We start from the raw sequence: 20933 nt of genomic DNA, 5'->3' as shown, positions 1-20933 counted from the left end.
TTCAGCCGAGCGATCATGATGACTTGCTTGATGTCATGGTGAAGTCAATATCACAGAGGTGCATCGCTCACCACCCAGCATTACATTTACAACCTCATTCGTGCTTTCCAAAGTAACATACATGATACGGCCTGAAAAATCCAGCAACATTAGTTATTAGCCTCGGAGGATCACACGCTCAAAATAGACTCACAACTGTAGCAGTTATTATATTGAACCAAGTTGTTTGAGAATCTCACTCACCCCTACATGGTAGTTTAATTGCTTAAGTGGGAATGGAAACCATCGGTGCAGAACACTCACCGAATCTGTGATTGAAATTGTCGGAACATTGACTGTATATCACCAGTCAGAAGAAACAAACACGGTGAATGTGAGGTGGCATACTCAGCATCTTGAGGCTGATTGTGAGAGATCGCTGATGAGTACAATGCCAATTTTCTAGCCTTTCAGACATACATAACATATACTATTCCAACATAGCGTACCTAGGATGTGTTCACGTCAGTGTGACTTGCTAAGTATATTTAAATATAAGCTACATACACTGAGATACAGAATGGTCATCAAGGACCAGCGTCGCCTCTGCTGCCGATTAGATATAATTTTACGTCATTCTTTTGATGTCGGAATCTACTCACCCAGAACAGTTCGACCTATTAAATCATTCTCAGCGAGATGGCTACCCCAGGAATGAATCGACCTACCTCTTGTCCAAAGGTAAGCGCTGAGAATACCATAAGGATGTCAGCGGTTCTTTTATACTCAGACTTGCTCACCCCAATCGTAGATTATCCCAACAGAGGCGGCAACTGTGCAACCGCGGTCAAGGTTAATCAAATTGTCATCATCCGTATGTCTTTCCACGAACCTGTAAAGTAGCCGAAAATATAATGGGAGTTGATATCCGAGACTAGGGTCATACTGTTGGAGGATGGGAGTGAAGGAGCGGCGGCGAACTTGGTGGATATATGACGATCGTATCCGTGATTCAGCTGATATACCACCATCCAGTGCTTGAGTTGCCGAAGTGACGTTTAATGGATGATATCTGATTGACCGAAGTAAGTATTTCAGCATGAACTAAAGGAGGAAGGGAATATGCATCCAGAGAACAGTACCGATGCGGAGTCAAAGTGGGAGTGAATCGCAGGGCAGTGTTGGACGTACTGCGGGCCAACCCACTGATGTGACACTTTCATTAATCCAACACAGGTTTGAAGACCTCGTGGCAGACATTCCCTTAAAGGTCAGCGCTTCAGCAACGTTCTCTGACCTCTTACGAGAGAAAAAATACAACCTCAAGTTCATGTACACGCTGCCAGTGATTAGTACAGATGCGGGTAAAAGTACATACATTCGTCGTATCCAACTCCCTGCCATAGAACACGATTGACATGCGTAGTGACAAGGGCAGTCTCACAGAGAAAGCGGGGAGGCGGAGCGGTTGTACAAAAGAGCCTTATCTATAGGAGTCTTACAAGAAAGAACAGATTAATCCAGATGGCCGGGCATGGCTAACGTTGTGGAAATTTATAAAGAGCGACTCGAGGAAACTCCGGTTCTAAAAATGTTCACGTAAGTCAAATGTAAGTAAGTATGACCGCGGGAATAGATCGGGACCTCCCGAAGCGATCAATGGATATTGATGAACGTTGATGAACCCGTATGAACCTTCCAAACCACATGCCTTTTGTGAAATATAGATACATTAATTGGTCCGTAGTTTGGAAAGCATTTCTGGATTGCGACGAGGTACGAGACGATACCCCGACTTTTGGATCAAAATCTAGGATTCTAGATGCTGCAGAAAATCACCCAATATAGCCCCAGTGACTACTGATCCAGCCATCTTACTAGGACACAAGAAATCCGACGAGCACAGTGCACGTGTATCCGTCCGGCGATAATCAGATGCCTGTCGGTATCAATTCCTTGAAACATTATACACAGCCTATCATGATACCTTGGCAGATAACCTGGACACTGTGGTTCTTCCCTGACGATCAGAATTCCATATACTGTGACGGCCTTTGCTAAGTGTCAGTTCTCTTACATCCAGTGCTGGTGTGGGAAGTTGAACCAATCAATTTCAGCGGTTTGAGTGTTGTACCCATGAGCCTCAATTTGCATAATACTGGATCTTAATGATTTGATGCATGAATTTCAACGGATCACCAGAAAATTAAAACAATAGAATTTGATAGTTAGGCCAATGAATTTTGATGGCGGGGGGTGTGAATTTCATTGGCTCATCAATCAGAATCCACTTAACATGTATAGAAAGATACAACAGACGAAGGCAGGTTAGTCCAATCAGTCGGAGCCACTAGCATGAACAGCATCGTCCGTCCTAACATCAGCCTCGAGTTCCAACTCCACAAATGTGATCTGTCAGATGTGGTCGGGGGCGCGTTCAGTGATGCCCCAGCGCCTTCGTGTGCCTACACGCCCAACAATATTCCAAAGGTCCGTTATAATTGGAATCAGTAATCGCTTGTACTCGATGGGCTAAGAAGATGGATCTAGCCCGTCTGTTGCACATGAAATGAGAGTAAGTAACAGTGTTAAGTTACGCAGGTCACCATAACGTTTGCTGTCGTTAAGGTGACACTCGAGGATGTAATTCAGTTGACCACAGCAAATTACAGCAACATGCTGATCCGATGCCGAGATGTAAGGCACCTCGTACTGGGCAAGAAAGATCTGGTCAGAAGGTTACCCTTCCTCCAGTGCTCATCAGAACTCACCCGCACAAATGTACAATCTCTAAATGAGAGTTTGCTTTAATTTTAAGGTTGGGGTCAATGCGCAAGCCGAGTCTCTATATCAATTGACATGGAGTTGCCCTAGCCTAGAGACATTGTGCGTGGAAGTGCAATGATCAGTTGGTCCTTCCGCCCGTCAATGACTGAGTGAATGTAAGCACGCTACCTGAATATTCATAAGGGGGTGACGAGCCGTTTTCCCCTGTTCAGCAGAGCTCATCACTGACACGGATTGACTGGGTGTCATGGGTGTGCTTATCCGCAGGTTGGTAGATGCTTGCGACGCTTTGACGTTCAAAATATAGTCCGCGTTCTGTAAAGTTTCCATAATGCCATGCCAGCTCTCTCCTAGGCTGCTGCGAGGAAGAGGGCAAAAGATACCAACACTTTGAGACATGCTAGATTTCACTCGAAAAGTCCCCTGGAACTCGGATAGGTGCCGTCAACCTGTAAAGAAAGCTGACGTTTGGAGCATCGGAGGTTCAACGTAGGGCTCCCGACTGGACACTACTCACGAAGGTATCGCAAAATTGGAAAGCAAGTTGAACAATGCGTCGCGCAACATTCGTCAAAAGCTTGATAGCTGCTAAGAACGTCTATGAGGAGCTCGCCTGACAGATTTGTTGAGATGATGATGAAAGAAAGGGCTACAAGAAGCGCAAGCCAGCCCTTCTCAACTATAGAATATACGATGATGAGGTACTGGGTTGCAAAATCCGTCATGCAGGAGTGCGGAGAGGTTAAGACCGGCACAGGCTCGCCAGTCGCTCGGGGATGTTGAACCATGATGTAAATGTATGCTTTAGGGATTGGTGGGGAGTCCGCTTTGTCTGATTCATCGACACTAGTTAGGCTCAGGATGATTCACAAGATGTGAAATGGGAACTGTACAGTTGGAGCTTTATGGCCGTCATTTATAAGTTCACCATGTTGAATGAGTCCCCTGTAGTCAGACCTTGATATAGAACTGATCATGCGCATGAGTACTGCAGTTGAATACTAACGAGTAGGACTGATCACCTACAAATTAACGACAGGCACTTGGACTGTGGGGCTCATCGTACTTCGGCATTCCTCGCTCGCAAGCGTATATACCCACAGTGTTCAGCGCAATTCCAGCTCACCCGGGAGTACATAGTCTATTAGAGCTTCTCCGGACTCTATGATGTCCCCTGGTGTTTTTAATCATGTCTCGTCTCCTGTGATAGCCAATGTTTCCTCTCGCTAAGTGGCTACCTTGTATGCCACGGACCCCATAAACGGGCCTGATATTTCATCGCCGCTGCCAACCCCATCTCCTAAAACTCCGCTTGAGGAAAGTGTTAGCAGGGCGAACGACTCGAACTCCAGGTCTTGGACGGACAACCAAGACGGGATAGTCCTGGTCAAAACGTGACCACGTCACTCCGCGCCTTCTCAAACTCATTATTAAACCCCATCCCGCCCTCATCTACCAATCCAATTCACAAACCTGCACACCTTCATTCTATCTGCATCCTGTTCACTCGACTCAAAATGCAACTCTGCTCCATCACATGCACATTTCACCCCTACGTTGACCTTACCTTCCACCTCATCAACTCCAGGTTCGTCTAATTATAACGCTTCATCCACGCTCACGCCAAACGACACACCCAAGCCAACAGATACGCGAGACGCCTGCCCACATGAGTGCCGTCCAGAACAACTTGTAGACTCAAAATACAGCGTGCAGCCTGAACCTGTTCTCTCTGAGCTACGCCAACCAACTCCCTCGGATCTGACATGCCTCAATGCTGATTACCTGGACCAGTATGAAGATCTCCGCACTGAAGACTCCCGCGAATAAACACCTGCAGATTCCCTCTTTCGAGATGAAAGGCCGTCGCCGCAGCGCTCACAGCCCTATTTCCTTCAGCAGAGACTGGATCCTCGCCCTCTGCCAACCTCCCTAAAAGGTTCGTCTGTGTGTTTACCTTCACAGCCAAAATCTGAGGCGTCATGTCTAGGAGTCCAGGACCCAGAAGACAGCCCTCTTTCACAGGAACCAACGGAGATTCTTGATGGCAGGGACGATATTTTTCTACGACGTTTATCGATTCCATGAACACCTACACCGATGGAGCCACGTCTCCTCTGAGAAGTACGTGTACTGAGGACCTTGTGGAGCAAGAACCTGCAGAGACGCATGTAGAGCACGAACCTACGGTGATAATTGATCATCAAGTACATTTCGAATCGAAATCACTAGCATCTGCCGAATTTTCAGCCCCATTTGAACACACGGGTTCCGTCCGCTCTCCCCTACCTTCACTGCCGCACCCCCCGTACTCCGCAGAGGCATTTCCTTTCGATATACGGGATGTTGGCATGTCCTTTGCTACTGCGACTGCTTGGTTCTGGGATTGCTGACCTCAATGTCATCGGCATCCACATCATGAAACCTGTTCTTCTCGCCCCTGATAGTGCATTTCACATGGGCGGCCTTGTGATTTTAATATGAAAGACTTGGTACGGGTTCCTATGGTTCAGGCGCCTGAATGTCCTCATCGCATCCATATCACGATCAGGCTACCTAATTATACTAGTTCATAGTGTATCAATTTCAGCGTTTGATTCAACTATTTCTTATCTGATGGGCTTGTGCCTGACTTTCACATGGGCGGAGAAGCAGTCGGTCAACTGACACCTTAGATCAAATGCTACAGATGAGGACGCGTTGCTCATTCACGCCTTGTCTCTTTTCCCCACCTCCTGCCCCCACTAATCCTATTCCACGTGATCATAATGAATAGGGTTAGGGTCCGTTCCAGGACGGGTCATGTGATCATACTCATCGTGCTTTGTCCCAGGTTCCCAGAACTCGTCCCACTGTATTGCTAGTTCTACCCTCCTTGTGTAGTAACTGCCTTCGGTATAATTGGCTCGTTCGTTCCTGGGAGGTATGTGATATATTCTCTGAAATTCATAGGATTAACAAGCATCATGTTAGCAGAGAATGTACATTTCCGCGTTACTATGAATGTCCTGCCTGCTCAAGCTTTATCTGCGCCTTCCAAGCGCATATTGTCATCCAGCAAAGAGATATGCACTCTACGGCGCAGCAACTTATCTCCGACCACACTGGAAGCACTACAAGTCCCGAAGTTTATGTGCAAGCAAGACCGCCTTAATTTAGAGGACCTGGTGGCTGATGAGCAGGACTACACAATATCTGGACCTGAGACTCCCAGAGCAGTTGACGAGCTAATGGCTGCTGGCGTTCTTCGCGAGCTTGACGAGTTGCTCAGAATGTAAGGGACATTGATTGTAACGAGTATATCTGCTGGTCGTGTACTAGTATTTTGCAAATAATCATCGTTGTCGGCATGCAGAATCCCTAGCTTCTCATTGGTTGGACTACCTGTTTGTATCACTCCCGAACTCGTTTCCGCATCACGAGTTGAATGAGGTACGCTTCGTTTCAACTCGTTAGTCTGAACTGTGTTGATTTACCAGAATTTTCCATCTCGATTCGTTTCGCCTCGGCAACACTAGACAAACACGAAAAAAATGGCATATAGCATAGAGAACATGAGACGACTGCAAGACATGAAGGGATAAACTTGAGAGAAAAGATCAAACCTTACGAATACCAGGTTTCCCTATTTCGCGATGCGTTCCTCCAAGGGCCTCGGTGGCAATGGCTGTTGTGGGCGACCTCGGCTACTGGCACTACCTCTTCCTCTCTCAATGTCACCTTTACTGCGCCCCCAACCGCGGTTGGTGTTTCCACGTCCTCCTGGTGTCTAGAAATGTGTTAGCTCCTTACTTCAGGCCCTACGCAGAGAACCTACTGAAAGTCGCCCTAGAAGTGAGGGCTCGTCGCCACGAGGATCGCGCTCTTCACGGCGAGTGGAACGCTCTTCCTTGCTGTATCCCGAATCGGAGGGACGCCGGACATCTGCAGCGTTGGTGTAATCCGGCCTGTAACTGCCCTCATGCCGCCCACGCTTATCAAGTGCATCCCGGTCACTGTACGGCCTAATTTGACGGGAGGGTGAGGGTGACCGTAGTCGATCGTGAATTGAGCTGCGCAACTCTGGTGAGGTAGAACGACCCCTTCGCCACTCCGTTTCTGCAACAGGGGAGCGACGGGCAAGTCCACGAGGATTCCGATAGTCTCGTTCTGGTACATAATGATCGCCTCGTGGTCGACGGCGATCACGATTCTCATCTTCATTGTCGTGCTCCGCCGGCCTCTTTCTGCCACTGTTCATCGGCGAAATTGGACGGGGAGGAATGGGGAGCCTGTAAGCTCTGGCCTCGTTCTGTTCGAGGTGCCGATGATGAGATGACGTCGCAGATGTAGGAGGGGGGGAATAGTGGTCCGGATAACGAGGAGCCCACTGCTGACGCTGACTACGAGACTCGCCGCTGGTACCATTACTGCGGACGAAACCCGAGGGTTCCGGGGATCTAGTTTGTCCGCTAATCTGAGAGTTCTGTCGAGAGCGTTGGTTGGGATCGTAATGAGAGACAGATTCCGATGACTCAGAATGAGGGGATATGGCATCTGGAGTCCATTGCTGACGGGCCACAGAGGCATCCATGACCCAGGGATCTGGGCTGTTTCGAATTGGTGCGGGCCCTGTCACAGACCCTGATGTACCTGCTGAACCAACTCGAGCATTGGAGCGCAAAAATGCACTTGGCACTTGACCGATGACGAGTTCGACGGAAGTTTGAGGGATATCGTTCGTTTGAGAAGCATTGATGTTCGAAATTTTGAACGGCAGATTGTCGTTTGGAATGTGAACTATGACATCCGCAGATCGGGCGGATGCTCCTTCCTCAGGGAGACTGCTAGTCTGTTCTTGATCACGCGACTCCTCGACCACCACTTCTTCTGTTTTTATCATCTTGATAGGAAGCGAGTCGTCAGGTCGCTTTACGCTCCGATCTCCAGCAGCACTCTTCTCGACGCGTCTATTCTTCTTGATGTGTCGCAAATTCGCGTCTCTCTGAGCTGGTGAGACATTCGCCTGTTGACCAACAGTCCATTCAGTCCACTTGTTGGTATCGCTACCGAGGATGGTACGTGACTTGGGAGTACTGGGCAACGCGATCTTTTTGGAACTCGGCAGTGGCTCATTTGATAGGGGAGAGACGGACGAATGCAGAGAGAACTCAGAAGCCAATTGAGTCGAAAACAAAGGTGCATCTGTAATCACTCGTCTCCCGACGTCAGTAGAAGCCGACACAAACGAGGGTGTCTTATAGGAGGCTGGGGCAGTTGATGATGATGTGGGTGTTGACATTGATGATGAAGGGGGACCATCCGAGGTTGACAGTGCGCCAAGCATAACGTTGCCGGAAGTTCCCTGAGAATGAGAGGTCTTCTTTGCTCGCGAAGCAGGCTTCTTTGGTGCGCTGCCTTTTTGACCCGGCAACAGGACAGTACGTTCGAGCGGTGATGCTAATTCATCGACCTCTACCTCCACATTCATACCTTCTATGTTACCACCATCGGTCGTGGAAATCACCAAGTGTCCAGCACGCCCAGCACGGACGCGAACAGCCTTTTCCAGAGCGGTCTGCTGAGCGAGGAGCTCTCTGTGTCGCAGTTTTTGTTCTTCATCAGCCCGCTTTTCAGCCTCTTCGGCCTGGACCCTTTGCTTCTTTGCTTCCTCTTCGACCCGCCGACGCTCTGCTTCAGCGGCCTGCAAACGCGTCTCCTTCAAATGCTGGAGTGTACCGCAAGATTGACGAGTCCAGGCGATTTGCTTTTTCAGATTCTCGGTTAACTTGTGTTGGTAAACCAAAGAGTTGTTATGGTTATCGACCGCCTTAATCTCTTCTTCAGTCATACCATCCTCCTTCTCAACACGAGGCTCGATATCAGCAGAAAGCTGGAGGGGCGATGCATTATTTTGAGCCAGAGCCCTGTCTCTCTCGGTACGCTCTTTCTCTGCTTCCCACTGTGTCTTCTCAGCTTTTACGTCTTCGAGAAGCTTCATCGCTTCGGTAATTTCTTCCTGGATGGCCGTCCGTCTTGACTCGTCCTCCAACTTTCGCTGATCGTCTTGTGCACGGCGTTGAGCATCTCGAGCGCGCTGTGTTTCCGCTCGGAGTCGTGATTCCTCCTCCAGCGCCACAAGTCTCTCCTCCCTGGTGCGCAACTCCTCCCGCTGCTTCTGCAACGTTCGCATCTGAGAATTGTATTCCGCCTCCCTCGCGAGCATGTGTTCATCGAACGCCTTTCGGCGCGCATCGAAGTCCATGCGCTCTGCATCAAATACTTGGTTCGCATCGCGCTGCTGTTTGGCGGCACCCTCGGCAATGAATAGGAGCTCCTTCATGGCTTCGACCAATGGCTCAATGTGGGTGTTCTGCGAGGTTGGTATATTGGAAGGTCGCGAACTTGTCAGGGCAAGAGCGTTACCATCATCAGCTGGTAACATTTCTTGATCCAAGGGACCGTTTGAGGTGGAACTGCTCTGAGGGTACGGATGTCGAAGAACAATGACGCCAAACTCCTCCTCATTCGTTTCATTACGAAGCCCAGCAGCTAACTCGAGTATATTCGAAGGCGGTGCAAATGGGGATGGGGTCCTGAGAAGCGGTGTAGGAAGGGCAAGGGATAAAGCTTCGTTCTTTTCTAGAAGCCTGGCATGTAAAGCGGACAATGAGTCTTGTGCGACTTGCTCTTGAGATGTTTCAGGCTGCACAACGTCTGGAACTTGGCTTGAGCTGGTACCAGTCATTTTAGAATTCGAAGGAAGAGATGCTGGTAGCGTCGACGAGGGTGAACTCTGGGTTAGTTGAGGAAAGAATCCTGTGGAAGAATGTAGTTTTGGCGACCCAGACGGATGGGACGATGAGGAAATGTCACGATTGGATTGTTCAGTGGTCGGAGTTACAAGAAATGAGCCGGGGTAGACGAGTTCGGGTGTTAATGCCTCTCTGACTTCGTTGGCGGCAGCATTTGCGGGGGTTTGCATTTGCAACATGTTTGACTCGGAAGTAGTCGGGAGAACCTCGATTGGAGGAATTAAATGAGGGTTTGCAGGAACGTAACGGTTGCGCTTTATCCGTGGTGCAGGGGGCAATTCACGTGTTGGATGAAGATTTTGGGATTTTGCGGATGAGTTGAGTTGTGAATGATCCATTTGAATCCGCTCAGCCAGCTTTCGCAAATTTGGAACTGGGGCACGGGTTACTGGAGGTGGAAGATGCAACGTTGCTGGTGAGGGAGAACAAAAGGACATTTGGCCCGGATCTGGCGCAGAAATGCGACTGAGTAAATTGGGCGGTTTTCCGATGATACCGAATTGGATATCTGTAAAACTAGGTGGTGGTTGGTGAACAGGGGCCGGCATACGGACCTCATTGCCAGTCTGCGCTGACTCAGGTGCAAACTCGGCAGTTAAGAGGTGAGATGGAGAGCCGAAAATCGACTCGGACATGGTGTTGTTAGAATTGATAACGATCAATTGGTACGCTTATATATACCTGCAACACTGATATGACAATGGTAAGAACTCGGAGAGATTATCTGTGCGTACTGATCTGAAAAAGATTGCAGTCGTGTCGCTGGTAGACAAAGGTAGTCAATAGGTTGAAAGGCGTTGAACGATTCAAGCTAGTCAAAGAAAAGTATTCAGTCCAAATGGTCATGAGACAAAGAGCTTGCAATTACATACCGACCTGACGCGTGCCTACTGTATGGACCTTCGGCAGAACCCGTAACAAAGGGGTTCCTGAAATAGCCTATCTTCAAGTTGACCAACTCATCATGCGAGTAGACTATAAATTTTTTTATGTAACGGAGACTTGCCAGGGACTCATCGAGTCATTCGGTCGTATGACTGACAGTGACTGACAGGGATGGTCGTACTTGAGAGGGTGCCATCCATCTCGCTGCCCACAACTCGATTCCTGTCCATCCCCCGAGGACGGACCGTGACACCGTGCGAGCTCAGGTTCGCCATATGGCGCGGCGCGCAGAAGATGAAGCTTGAATGGACTGGATTTACCCTGTCAACTTCGAACTTTGGACGTCTATCTCATGCTCATCCATCAAGTAGGTCACCACTCCACGAGTTCAATGCTTTGGCGACCTAACAATTTGGTTGAGCCGTACAGACAACTCTGATCACGAGTTATGCGTCTCCGAGCGTAGCGCATTGAAAGTGAAACACAGGCCGGGCACCTTTGAGAACCATTTCCGATTCGATGAACTCTATCCTAATCATCAAATATCGCTTCCTGCAAGAACGCTTCGGCGACTTAAGCTCAAAGCGCATTACTATATGTACTCAAACACCACCCATAGAGATGCCGCATCTCTGTCCCTCTGTAGCTGTGGTGGGCACAGCCTTGACCTTTCCGTGAACTCCAACAGGCTCCTCACCAATCACCACTTTTATCAAGGCCAGACACAACGATCGGACTGTTCCCTATAGCCTTGCGTAACTTAGTATGGGTACAACAAATAGCTTAGAAGGCTCGGCGAACAATTTCGATCTAAGGCTGGTCATCGGTCCGACTCAAGTCTGTGGGCTCTTGAGTGCCGTACTGTTCGGTTGCCTTGCTTGCCAGTCCTTCATGTATTTCGCAAGATTCACAAGTGATCACTTCGCCCTTAAAGTAACTGTGAGTCGGTCGATTGTATAATTCACTGTTGATTTTAATGATCGCTTCGTACGGTTAGGTATCCGCAGTCACGTGCGCTTCATGTTTGATTTGGTTCCTCCATTGTTTAAATATTGGTGTGTTTTATAGCTTGCTTCAGCGGGGCCACTTCGTCTGCATAATATCAACATTGTGGACAATGACTGTCAGCAGTTATGGTGACCCCTCTCAACTCATGGCGCTTCCTGTAGCGATAGTCGTAGCTATTCCGTTGAGCGGATTTACGGTATTCATTGTGCAGGTAAGTGATTTCCAGCTTGGTATTTTCACTATTGGGTGCTTACGGGTAACATCAGTTGTTTTACATATTTCGACTTTGGAAGTTCACAAGAAATGTTTTAATACCCATTCTTTGCGGGATACTCGCCATGGGTGCACAGATTTTGACACTAATTCTCGCGGTAACGGCGACCTCGACAACGGACCTCATGGCTTTTGGAGACTTTTAATTTTTTTTTACTGATGGCGATTCTTTTTATCGTACGCGCAGCCTGCGACATGGTCACCGCCGCTGGCACCGTTTGGAGTTTAAGAAAAAAACGATGCTCTGGCATCAGGGAGTATGACTGTTCACCACTCATTTCTCATGTCAGCTTACATCTGTTATGATTCATAGCATGGCGATGATGATTGACCAGTTGGTTTTGTGGACAATTGGTAAGATAGGCAGCATCTTCATCGGATGGATGCGCTTTTAACATTATCTCTACACAGAAACTGGGCTGATCACCAGGTATTTAGTTATTGTATGGCTTTATAATGTGTTTCCACTAACGATTCATTAGTCTGATGGCCATTGCATTGGCGACGTGGGTAAGAGCTTCACCACCTATATCTTCCGGAGCATTCCTTCACTAGCTTCAAGTTTCTAGTCGTGAAGCAGAACTGTGAGCATGCTGGTACCCTGCACTCTACTGCAGCTGAAATGACGTAGACGTGTGGTTTGGAGTATGGTTTATGTGGCCTAATGGTAATGATACAGAATACCTCAAAAATTAATATATTGATCCGAACGCTGTGCAGTTGTGGGGAACTCTTTGTTGGCCTCGTCAGTCGCCAAACGGGCTCGACAAATGACAAACACAATGAACTTTACCGATGTGACATACAGGTTAAATCGGCGGTTACTTCTTCGGGAGAGTTGGAGGGGCGATGTCCAGATTTGTGGCGATTTTGTGAGCACCTTCTAAATACCTGCATGGGAATTCTAATTCTGTTTCAGAACACGATTATCTTCAGAGCCGGAGCTACGCAATCACAAGCAGACCCACTAGAGAACTTCAGGAACCAAGACGTTGAAATGTTCCAAGAAGCAGAAGGTTCGACCGACCAGTAATACGGGCAGGTTTCCAAGCCTGCGGTGGTCCATATGTAGACGACGAAACTCGTTGCTGAGTATCGGGCGGTGTATGCTCACATTAAGCATGCGTGGGTCCATGACGATATCTTTTCCAATGTACGGATCCACGAGACATCCTGAGTCTGCGAGCAATGTTCACCTGAAGGATGTGTTACAGTACACTAATATTAATTCCTGAACGTTAGATGTGGATGCTCTTGGGCTGAGGAGTGCAGGTTACTTTTTCAATTTTTGCTCAAGGCACCCAAGTAAGTTACATACTGATAGCCGCAAGTCGTACTTCCCATTTTGGCACGTATACTGCATCGGTAACTTAACTTGAACTTGAACGCGAGTCGACCACACGGCCCACTGTCGAGGACAATGAATTCGAATACTCGATCGACACAGAACTTCTCGTCCTACTTACCGTGACCGATGCACTCGACAGAGCTCACAATATTTCTTGATGCCGGCACTCGAACCGCAAGTGTAATCCAATCGTTGTTATCACCATCAGAAGTCACCAAACGTTCTGGAATCCAGCTAGTCCAGAACGGGGGTTCAACTACTGCCAGGGAGAGTAGGCTTGTACCAGTAATAGGAAGTACTTATTCTCGACACCATGTGAGTCCGAGCTGCTTCAAGCTGGCCATTTGACGCGTGCAGTGTAATTGAAGCGGACACTACAGGCACCTGCAGACACTTTTAAACCTGGCCTACTTGCTACAAATTATATTTCGATGACGTTATGGCTCGAAGCATCTTTACCCATCAAACCATCAAGGATACGTGTTTTATGAAACCTATCAAGCAACTGCGAAGCTCCGGGCTGTGCAAGCTCAACACTGGCTAGCTGATATTCAATATGTTCGCAGCCATCAAACTAGGCTGTGCTGTTATGATTCGTCTGTACGGACGGCTTTTGATCGATCTGATAACACACGCACGATGTACACCGAAAATGATCAAGTTCATACCAATGTCAAGTGACTTGTACATCTCCGAGTATATCGTGATGCACGGTGCGCACGTGCTACTCTCATCACTCAGCGTATTAATAATTCTAAATTCGTCCTGCAAATATCTCTTTGCACCAAAATAGCCACTAGTGTGAATGCACCACAAGCACAATTGGACAGGATTCATGATCACACAGCAGAAGTCATGGGTATATAGGTACGTATCAACTTCATTCTAATTATTGTCCTCTGAACCTGCTTCAGTGATTGCTCCACTTCGCAAGTACCGTCTATATCTTCACACGGACCCTTCGTGCTATTTCGTTTGGTCCCTCACATCTTCATCTAGTACTGAACATTTTTGTAAGTTATATACAATGATCAGACTGTCTCCTATAATCTTGCATAATTCAGTGCGGGCATGATGAATAATTTCGGACGCTCAACCAATGATTTCGATGCAAGGCTGGTCATTGGGCCGATCCAAGTCGGTGGGCTTTTGAGTGCTGCACTATTCGGTTGTCTTTTTTGCCAGTCCTACGTGTATTTTGCAAGATTCCCGAACGATCACCTCACCCTGAAAGCAGCTGTGAGTCAGTCAACTGTACAACCCATCGTTGATTTTATTGATCACACTATATGATTAGGTCTCTGCAGTCATGTATGTCCCTTGTTTGCCTTGGGGCCTTCAAACAGTGACACACTCCCTAGCTTCGTTCAGCTAGGTCACTTTATCTGCATAATATCAATATTGTGGGCAATGACTGTTAGCACCTATGGCGATCCATCACAACTCAGAGTGCTTCCTCTAGCGGCAGACCTGGCCATACCATTGAGCGCTTTCACAGCATTCATTGTGCAGGTAAGCGGTTTCGAACACATTCCATTCTATGTTGCTTATGGGCAATGTCAGTCATTTTACGCGTTTCGACTTTGGAAGTTGACTCGAAATATCTTCTTACCCACTCTTTGCGAGATCATCTCTGTGACTGCACAAACTTCTACGCTCATTCTCTCATCGTACGCGTTTTCTATGACGGACCTCACGACTTTTGAAGACAATCGACTCCTGCTGATTGCGCTCTCTCTCATCGCACGCGCAGCTTGTGACGTGATCACCACCAGTGGCATAGTCTGGAGCTTAAAAAAGAATCGAGGCTCTGACATCGGAGAGTAAGTGCAACTGACATAATCTCGTCTACCATTCCTTACATTTGTCATAGCGTGACGACCACGACGATCGACCGGTTGATTTATTGGACAATCGGTAAGATAGAAAGTGCCTTCATGGGATGCCCTTTTAACGTTACGTCCACACAGAGACTGGTCTGGCTACCAGGTATTTAGCTGTTTCATAAGATGTTTCTATCAATGATCTGTTAGTTTGATGGCCGTTATAGTGGCAGTGTTGGTAAGGACCTCATCACCCATATCTTGCCCAAAATGAAGCATTGTCTAACTAGCTCAAGTTTCTAGTCCTGAAGCAGAACTGTGAGACTCAGTGTTTGTACCACATTCTGTCACAGCTAAAATGACGCAGTTGTGTGGTTTGGAGCATGGTTGATGTTGCCTAATGGTAATGATATGGAATACTTCAAATTTAACATATTGACCCGTGCATCGTACAGTCATAGGGAACTCCTTGTTAGCCTCGTCAGTCGCTGGACGGACTTGACAAATAAGAAATACGACGAACTTACCGATACAACACACAGGTTAAATCGGCGATTACTCCTTCGAGAAACTCGGATTGTCTCTGCCCAGAGTCGTGGTAGTTGTTTGGCAAGTATCATTTTATCAACTGCATGTAAAGCCTAATTCTATTTCAGAACACGATTGTGTTCAGAACTGGATGTATCCAATCACAAACAGACCTACTGGCGAACCTCGAAAACTGGGGCGTTGAAGCATTCCAAGAAGCAGAACGCTCAATGGATCGGGAACAAATGTAGGTTTCCATGCCTGCGATAGTTCATACGCGAGCATGTGTTCAACAAATGATGAAACTCGTTGCTGATTATGGGGCGAATGTACGATGAGATGATTTACTCTTCACATTTTGTAGGTTGACTTTCAGGCATGCGCTCTGCGTTAAGGTTCATCGATAATAATGTCGGATCCAGTAGGTGGCCTGAGGCTGCGGGCTCACCTGAGTACCACTTGAAGGATGTATTACAGCGCACGACTCCAGCGATTCGTGAAAGTTGGATGCATATGTCTCAGGCAATCATCATCACAGTCAAACGGCCTCATTGAAGGTACAGATGATCAAGCATCTGACAGAGTCTATAGGCGGAGGCAGAGATGCGCATTGTGCATGCTCCACAGGGACTTGACTCGAGACCCGAGTACTATAGACTCAACTTGACACAACAGTACACAACAACTAAACCGCATTTCCGCCCTCGCTCTCCAGAAACTCCACCGTGACCTCCGCGTGTGGCTGACTCCGCTTGAATTTTCCGAGTCTGCCAAGGGGTGTCCAACCGTCACAATCCAATTCCTGATGCCTTGTATTTTCGACACTCGTGCCGGTGCGAGTCCTTGGCTACTTCAAGTTGGCTACGGTTGGCTTTCTGGACACAGCGTACCGTCCGAGTTAGCATGACATCTCCAAGGCCGAGCATATCACAAGAGTATAATCCTGGTTGGGCATAGAGGACCGTATGGAAGTACGAGCGGTGCACACCTTGGTGCACCGTCCAGCTTACTAATTATCTAGATTCATGCTACAAAAGGTAGCCTCCAGCAATACATCAATCTTCAACGCACAATATATCTAGAACATCGGAGATCAATCCCAATCGCGTAGCTAGGTGATGATGGCTGTGTATACGAACTTTGTTGACATTTGTTCTGATGATATTGGATATTGTCATGCTGCGAACATGCTTCGGTGTTTCTGAAGGTCAAAGTTCAAACGCACTGTTCTCTATAGTAAGGCTGGCGAACAATTTCAATGGCCTGTGATTAGTTCCTGTAAGGCTGACTATGAGTTCAAAGGGGAAAGTGAACGAGACGACGACGAAATAAGACGTATAGTTAGATAGCAGGAAAATGACAAGACGAGACGTTTGTGAGACTTGAGACTTTCGTTGGAGTGTGCTTTGGAGCGGGGAATCAGCGCATGAGATTCTGCTGTTCTGCTGCATTTTCTCTGGATTTCTCTATAGGTATGAGTGTACATGGGCTGTATATACGTTTTTCGAGTAATTAACTAGGCCAGAATGAGAATAAGGAGCTATGGTGAACGGTCAAAGCAAGGGAATCGTGGAATCTGAGCACAAAGTAAGATAATGAAAGAAAATGGAGAAGATCTGATGCGAAGAGTAACATCCGTGAGTCACGTGTTCGAGCGCCTTTGTTTTGAAGCGTGGTGCGTAAAGGATATGCGATCTTTACATTCCAGTGAAAGCCCGTCAATCACTCCGAACACGTACTAGTCCTGGGCAAACTTCAGAACCTATCACTACTAGAGCTGAACGGCACAGGCGGTCATGGGGCTGCTATGAATCGGAAAGGCTCGGCCATCGGGCCAAGTGGAACGGTCCAAGTCGGTGAGCTTCTGAGCGGTTGCCCTATTCGTATTTTGCAAGATTCACGAGCGATCACCTCGGCCTAAAAGCAATTGTGAGTCCGAGTTGATCAATTGCACAATGCATTGTTGATTGATGTTGTTGCTTATAATAATACGACTAGGTGGGCGCCGGTATTATCTGCAGTCATGTGCGCTCCATACCTATAAATTTCCATCTTGCATCGCACTGCGATCAAGTACGGGCCATCAGTTTTATTACCGCGCAGCGAAAGCTATGTTTTGTTTATATTGATTGCCAGCATTTGCCTCCGACGCAGGTGCTATATCACGCATTCGCACTGATATATCCTGCCAAAGAAGCTGCGTTTCTGTACTTTCTTCAGCTCTGGCGGGCGCAACCTTCGACCGTCCCTCGTATCCACAACTAATTAACGCTTTCGTAAGCCAGATGCATCTGAATGGTCAGACTATTTTTTATAACCTTGCAAAACTTAGTGTACGCACGATGAATAGCTTCAAGCGAGCGAGCGATTTCAATCCAAGGCTGGTCATCGGACCGATCCAAGTCTGTGGGCTGTTGAGCGCTGCGTTATTCGGCTGCCTTGCCTGCCAGTCCTACCTGTATTTTGCAAGATTCAGGAGCGATCACCTCGCCCTAAAAGCAAGTGTAAGTCGATCAACTACACACTTCATTGTTGGTCTGATTGTTCGCTCCATACGGTCAGGTGTCCGCAGTCATGTGCGTCCCATGTTTGACTCGATTCCTCCGAATACCAACACAGACTCTGCAGCCTGATTCAGCTAGGCCACTTTGTTTGTGTAATATCGATGTTGTGGACGATGACTGTCAGCACCTATGGTGACCCATCTCAACTCACCGTGCTTCCTCTAGCGGCAGACCTCGCCGTTCCGTTGAGCGGTTTGACAGTATTTATTGTGCAGGTAAGTGGTTTCCATATGTATATATTCATTATTGAGTGTTTACGAGTAATATTAGTCATTTTACGCCTTTCGACTTTGGAGGTTGACTAGAAATGCTTTCTTGCCCATTCTTTGCCAAATGCTCTCCCTGATTGCACAAATTTCCACATTCGTTGTCACAGCAAAGGCAATTTCCATGACGGACCTCGTGGATTTTGGAAATAATCAAATGCTGCTGGTTGAGCTCTCTTTCGTCGCACGTGCAGCCTGTGACTTGATCACCACCGCTGGAATCGCCTGGAGCTTAAAGAAGGAACGAGACTCTGGGATTGGAGGGTGTGCATATTCATCATCTCACCCCAAGTTGTTATTTCTTACATCTGCCATAGCACGGTTACGATGATCGACCTGTTGATTAAATGGACAATCGGTGAGATATTAGGAAGCGACTCCATCGGATGATTGCCACCTCCTAACATTGCCTCTACATAGAAACTGGTCTAGTCACTAGGTATTAGACTCTTTTATGGCTTACAAGACTTCTCATGAACAATTCGTTAGTTTGCTGGCCCTTACATTGGCAACGTGGGTGAGGACTTCATCATCGACATCTTCCCCTAAGTGGAGCATTCTCTAACCAGTCTCCCAAGTTTCCAAACCTGAAACAGCAGTCCTGTGAGTGGGCTAATATCCCGCTTTCTACCACAGCTGAAATGACGCAGTTTCGTGGATTGGGTTATGGTTACTGTGGCCTGATGGTAATGATACGGAATACTCCTCATTAGATATATTGACCAACGTATGGTGCAGTCGTAGGGAACACCTTGTTAGCCTCGTCAGTTGCCAAACGAACAGATGATAAACCGACAACGAAACTTACCGATGTCATACAGGTTGAATCGTCGGTTGCTCCTTCGGGACAGGGCCTCAAGAAGCGATACCCAGAGCTGTACCTTTGCTTTGGTGAGCACCATGCATTTAAATAGCTGTATGTAAATTATAATTCTATTTCAGAACACGATTGCATTCAGCGCTGGGCCTACGCAATCACAAGCTGACCCATCGGAGAACTTCAAGGATCGAGATTCACAAGTGTGAGCGCTCAATCGGTCAGGATGAAATGCAGGTTCATATCCGAGCGTGTGTTTAACAGATAAACGAAACTCGTTGCTGATCTGGGGGTAAATTGCAGACGAGATGACTTGTTCTTGACGTTTTATAGGTTGGAATTAGGCATGAATTGTATGTATATGTCAAGGTCCGTTAGTAACGATGTCAACTCCAGAATGCCAATGTACTAATGTACTAGGCGTCCCGTGAGGTTCTGTTTGATGCTACGCAGTCCCAAGCTGCCATTGGAGATTTCTGAGTCCGCAACGGTTCATTATATGCGAGGGTGGCTTTAGAAGATGAAGAAGAAGAAGAAGAAAACTCGTGTCGTGTTTGCCCTGCCTGACAGCGATGGTGGCTTGGGTCAAAGTGCGGGCGCGAATTTAGAAATTCTTGAACATTTGTAGAGCTGATTAACTTAGTTGTGCTCGGGTATATTGGTAATCCCACACAATAATCATCATGGCCCTCAAGCTGGCCTTAGAATAATCCCAGATGATCAGTGGATGACTGTCTTTCAAACTGAATATGTAGAAACTGTGACGGCGTATGCAACAACATTTTTGTGTAACATGGTGCATTAACGCAATGATGCGGATCACTACATAGCACTAGGAGGCGATACTCTCCTCAGGCTGCTGACAGATATTAATGCCAACATACTGCACGATTTCTGAACATCAACACTATACAATAGGAAACCAACAGCGTGCCAGTGGATGATGGTGTGCTCAACTGCAACAGGGAAAATTACTCGACAGAATTCTCCCGAGATTACGATTCGTAGGTAGTCATGTTCATTCTTCTGTGCCAACACCCAACTCAAGGGCATCAAGGTTGGCATCGGCGTCTAGTGCGAGTGCTCCTTCAAAAGAATCCTTGTTGGAGCCGGTCTTTCTGTGAGACTTGGGGCCCTTGGTTTCTTTAGTTTGAATGTTAGCGGGTGGTCGAAGTGATGCTGGGTGATTTTCATAAGATATCAAAAGATGAACTTCACATGGCACGCACCATGAATAACGGGCTGTAGATTGTATAGACGATATAAATGAAGGACTGCTTGTTCCTTGTCTTTTGCCTCGATCATCAAATCTGTGCTAACGTAAACTCCATAGTTCCATGTTAGAAGTGTTCTAACACACCCATATCATCTGGTAGGGCTTCTGGTAGCCTCTGACATCTACCTGCATGCGCTCTGCGTTCCATGACGGTGACGGCGCCTTCACGAGGTTCGCTTAAGTGCTGCTTAGGCTTGATGCCACGCCTGGCGAAAATAATGTTGGTACGTGCAATAATCTCCCGGGGAGTGAGATCAGGAGATGGATTGAGCGTGTCGTGATGGTGGTCGAAAATAAGTGGGATGTCCAACTTCTCGCATATCGGCAGTAGATCTGCAGCATTGTAACAAAGCTGAGGGGACAGAAGGGATTAGCGAATAAAGCATCATCCACAATGAAGTAAGGCTGACCTCATCATTTTCTAAAACTAAGCGATCCCTGACCGCCTTGGGAAGGTCTTCCTCGACTGTCTTGCGAATCCTGGCGAGCGCTGCCTCTTTGTCACCGTAGACTCCTCCTCCGTGAATGATTATGACGCCATCAGGTCCAATACCCATGAGGCTGAGCATCTGCGCATGGTACTCA

At 47.5% G+C, this 20933-nt stretch overlaps 3 protein-coding genes across 3 annotated transcripts; 2 read left to right on the top strand and 1 right to left on the bottom strand.

Moving 5' to 3' along the window:
- Positions 1-707: 707 nt before the first annotated feature.
- On the bottom strand, positions 708-1552 carry BJ212DRAFT_1405313 (uncharacterized protein). The gene is made up of 5 exons (XM_041337403.1): positions 1301-1552; positions 1110-1242; positions 872-1051; positions 780-812; positions 708-727 (listed from the first exon to the last, which is right to left on the bottom strand). The coding sequence occupies exons 1-3, from the start codon at positions 1381-1383 to the stop codon at positions 992-994; spliced, it is 276 nt and encodes a 91-aa protein (XP_041185516.1). The 5' UTR covers positions 1384-1552; the 3' UTR covers positions 708-727; positions 780-812; positions 872-991.
- A 3824-nt stretch (positions 1553-5376) lies between these two features.
- On the top strand, positions 5377-6293 carry BJ212DRAFT_354339 (uncharacterized protein). The gene is made up of 2 exons (XM_041342997.1): positions 5377-5543; positions 5600-6293. Exons 1-2 carry the CDS (start codon positions 5535-5537, stop codon positions 5918-5920), a joined length of 330 nt encoding a protein of 109 aa, XP_041185515.1. The 5' UTR covers positions 5377-5534; the 3' UTR covers positions 5921-6293.
- Positions 6294-18102: 11809 nt separating this feature from the next.
- On the top strand, positions 18103-18645 carry BJ212DRAFT_1488885 (uncharacterized protein; the record flags this gene model as incomplete). Its single annotated transcript, XM_041341387.1, has 3 exons — positions 18103-18204; positions 18260-18519; positions 18573-18645. 3 exons carry the CDS (start codon positions 18103-18105, stop codon positions 18643-18645), a joined length of 435 nt encoding a protein of 144 aa, XP_041185514.1.
- Between the last annotated feature and the right edge of the window lie 2288 nt (positions 18646-20933).

This window comes from Suillus subaureus (assembly GCF_016647635.1).
Source record: "Suillus subaureus strain MN1 chromosome Unknown BJ212scaffold_203, whole genome shotgun sequence".
NCBI lineage: Eukaryota > Fungi > Basidiomycota > Agaricomycetes > Boletales > Suillaceae > Suillus > Suillus subaureus.
Note: the sequence above shows the minus strand (reverse complement) of the source record. Positions and strands in the feature narration are given on the sequence as shown.

Bases quoted from the DNA above. Each gene is read 5' to 3' on its own strand.
- BJ212DRAFT_1405313 (XM_041337403.1), bottom strand. From the start codon at position 1,383: ATGGCAGGGAGTTGGATACGACGAATGTATGTACTTTTACCCGCATCT. The intron at 1,243-1,300 runs GTTGTATTTTTT...CTGACCTTTAAG, and splicing joins AGCGTGTACATGAACTTGAG to GGAATGTCTGCCACGAGGTC. The intron at 1,052-1,109 runs GGATGCATATTC...TCGGTCAATCAG, and splicing joins CCGCATCGGTACTGTTCTCT to ATATCATCCATTAAACGTCA.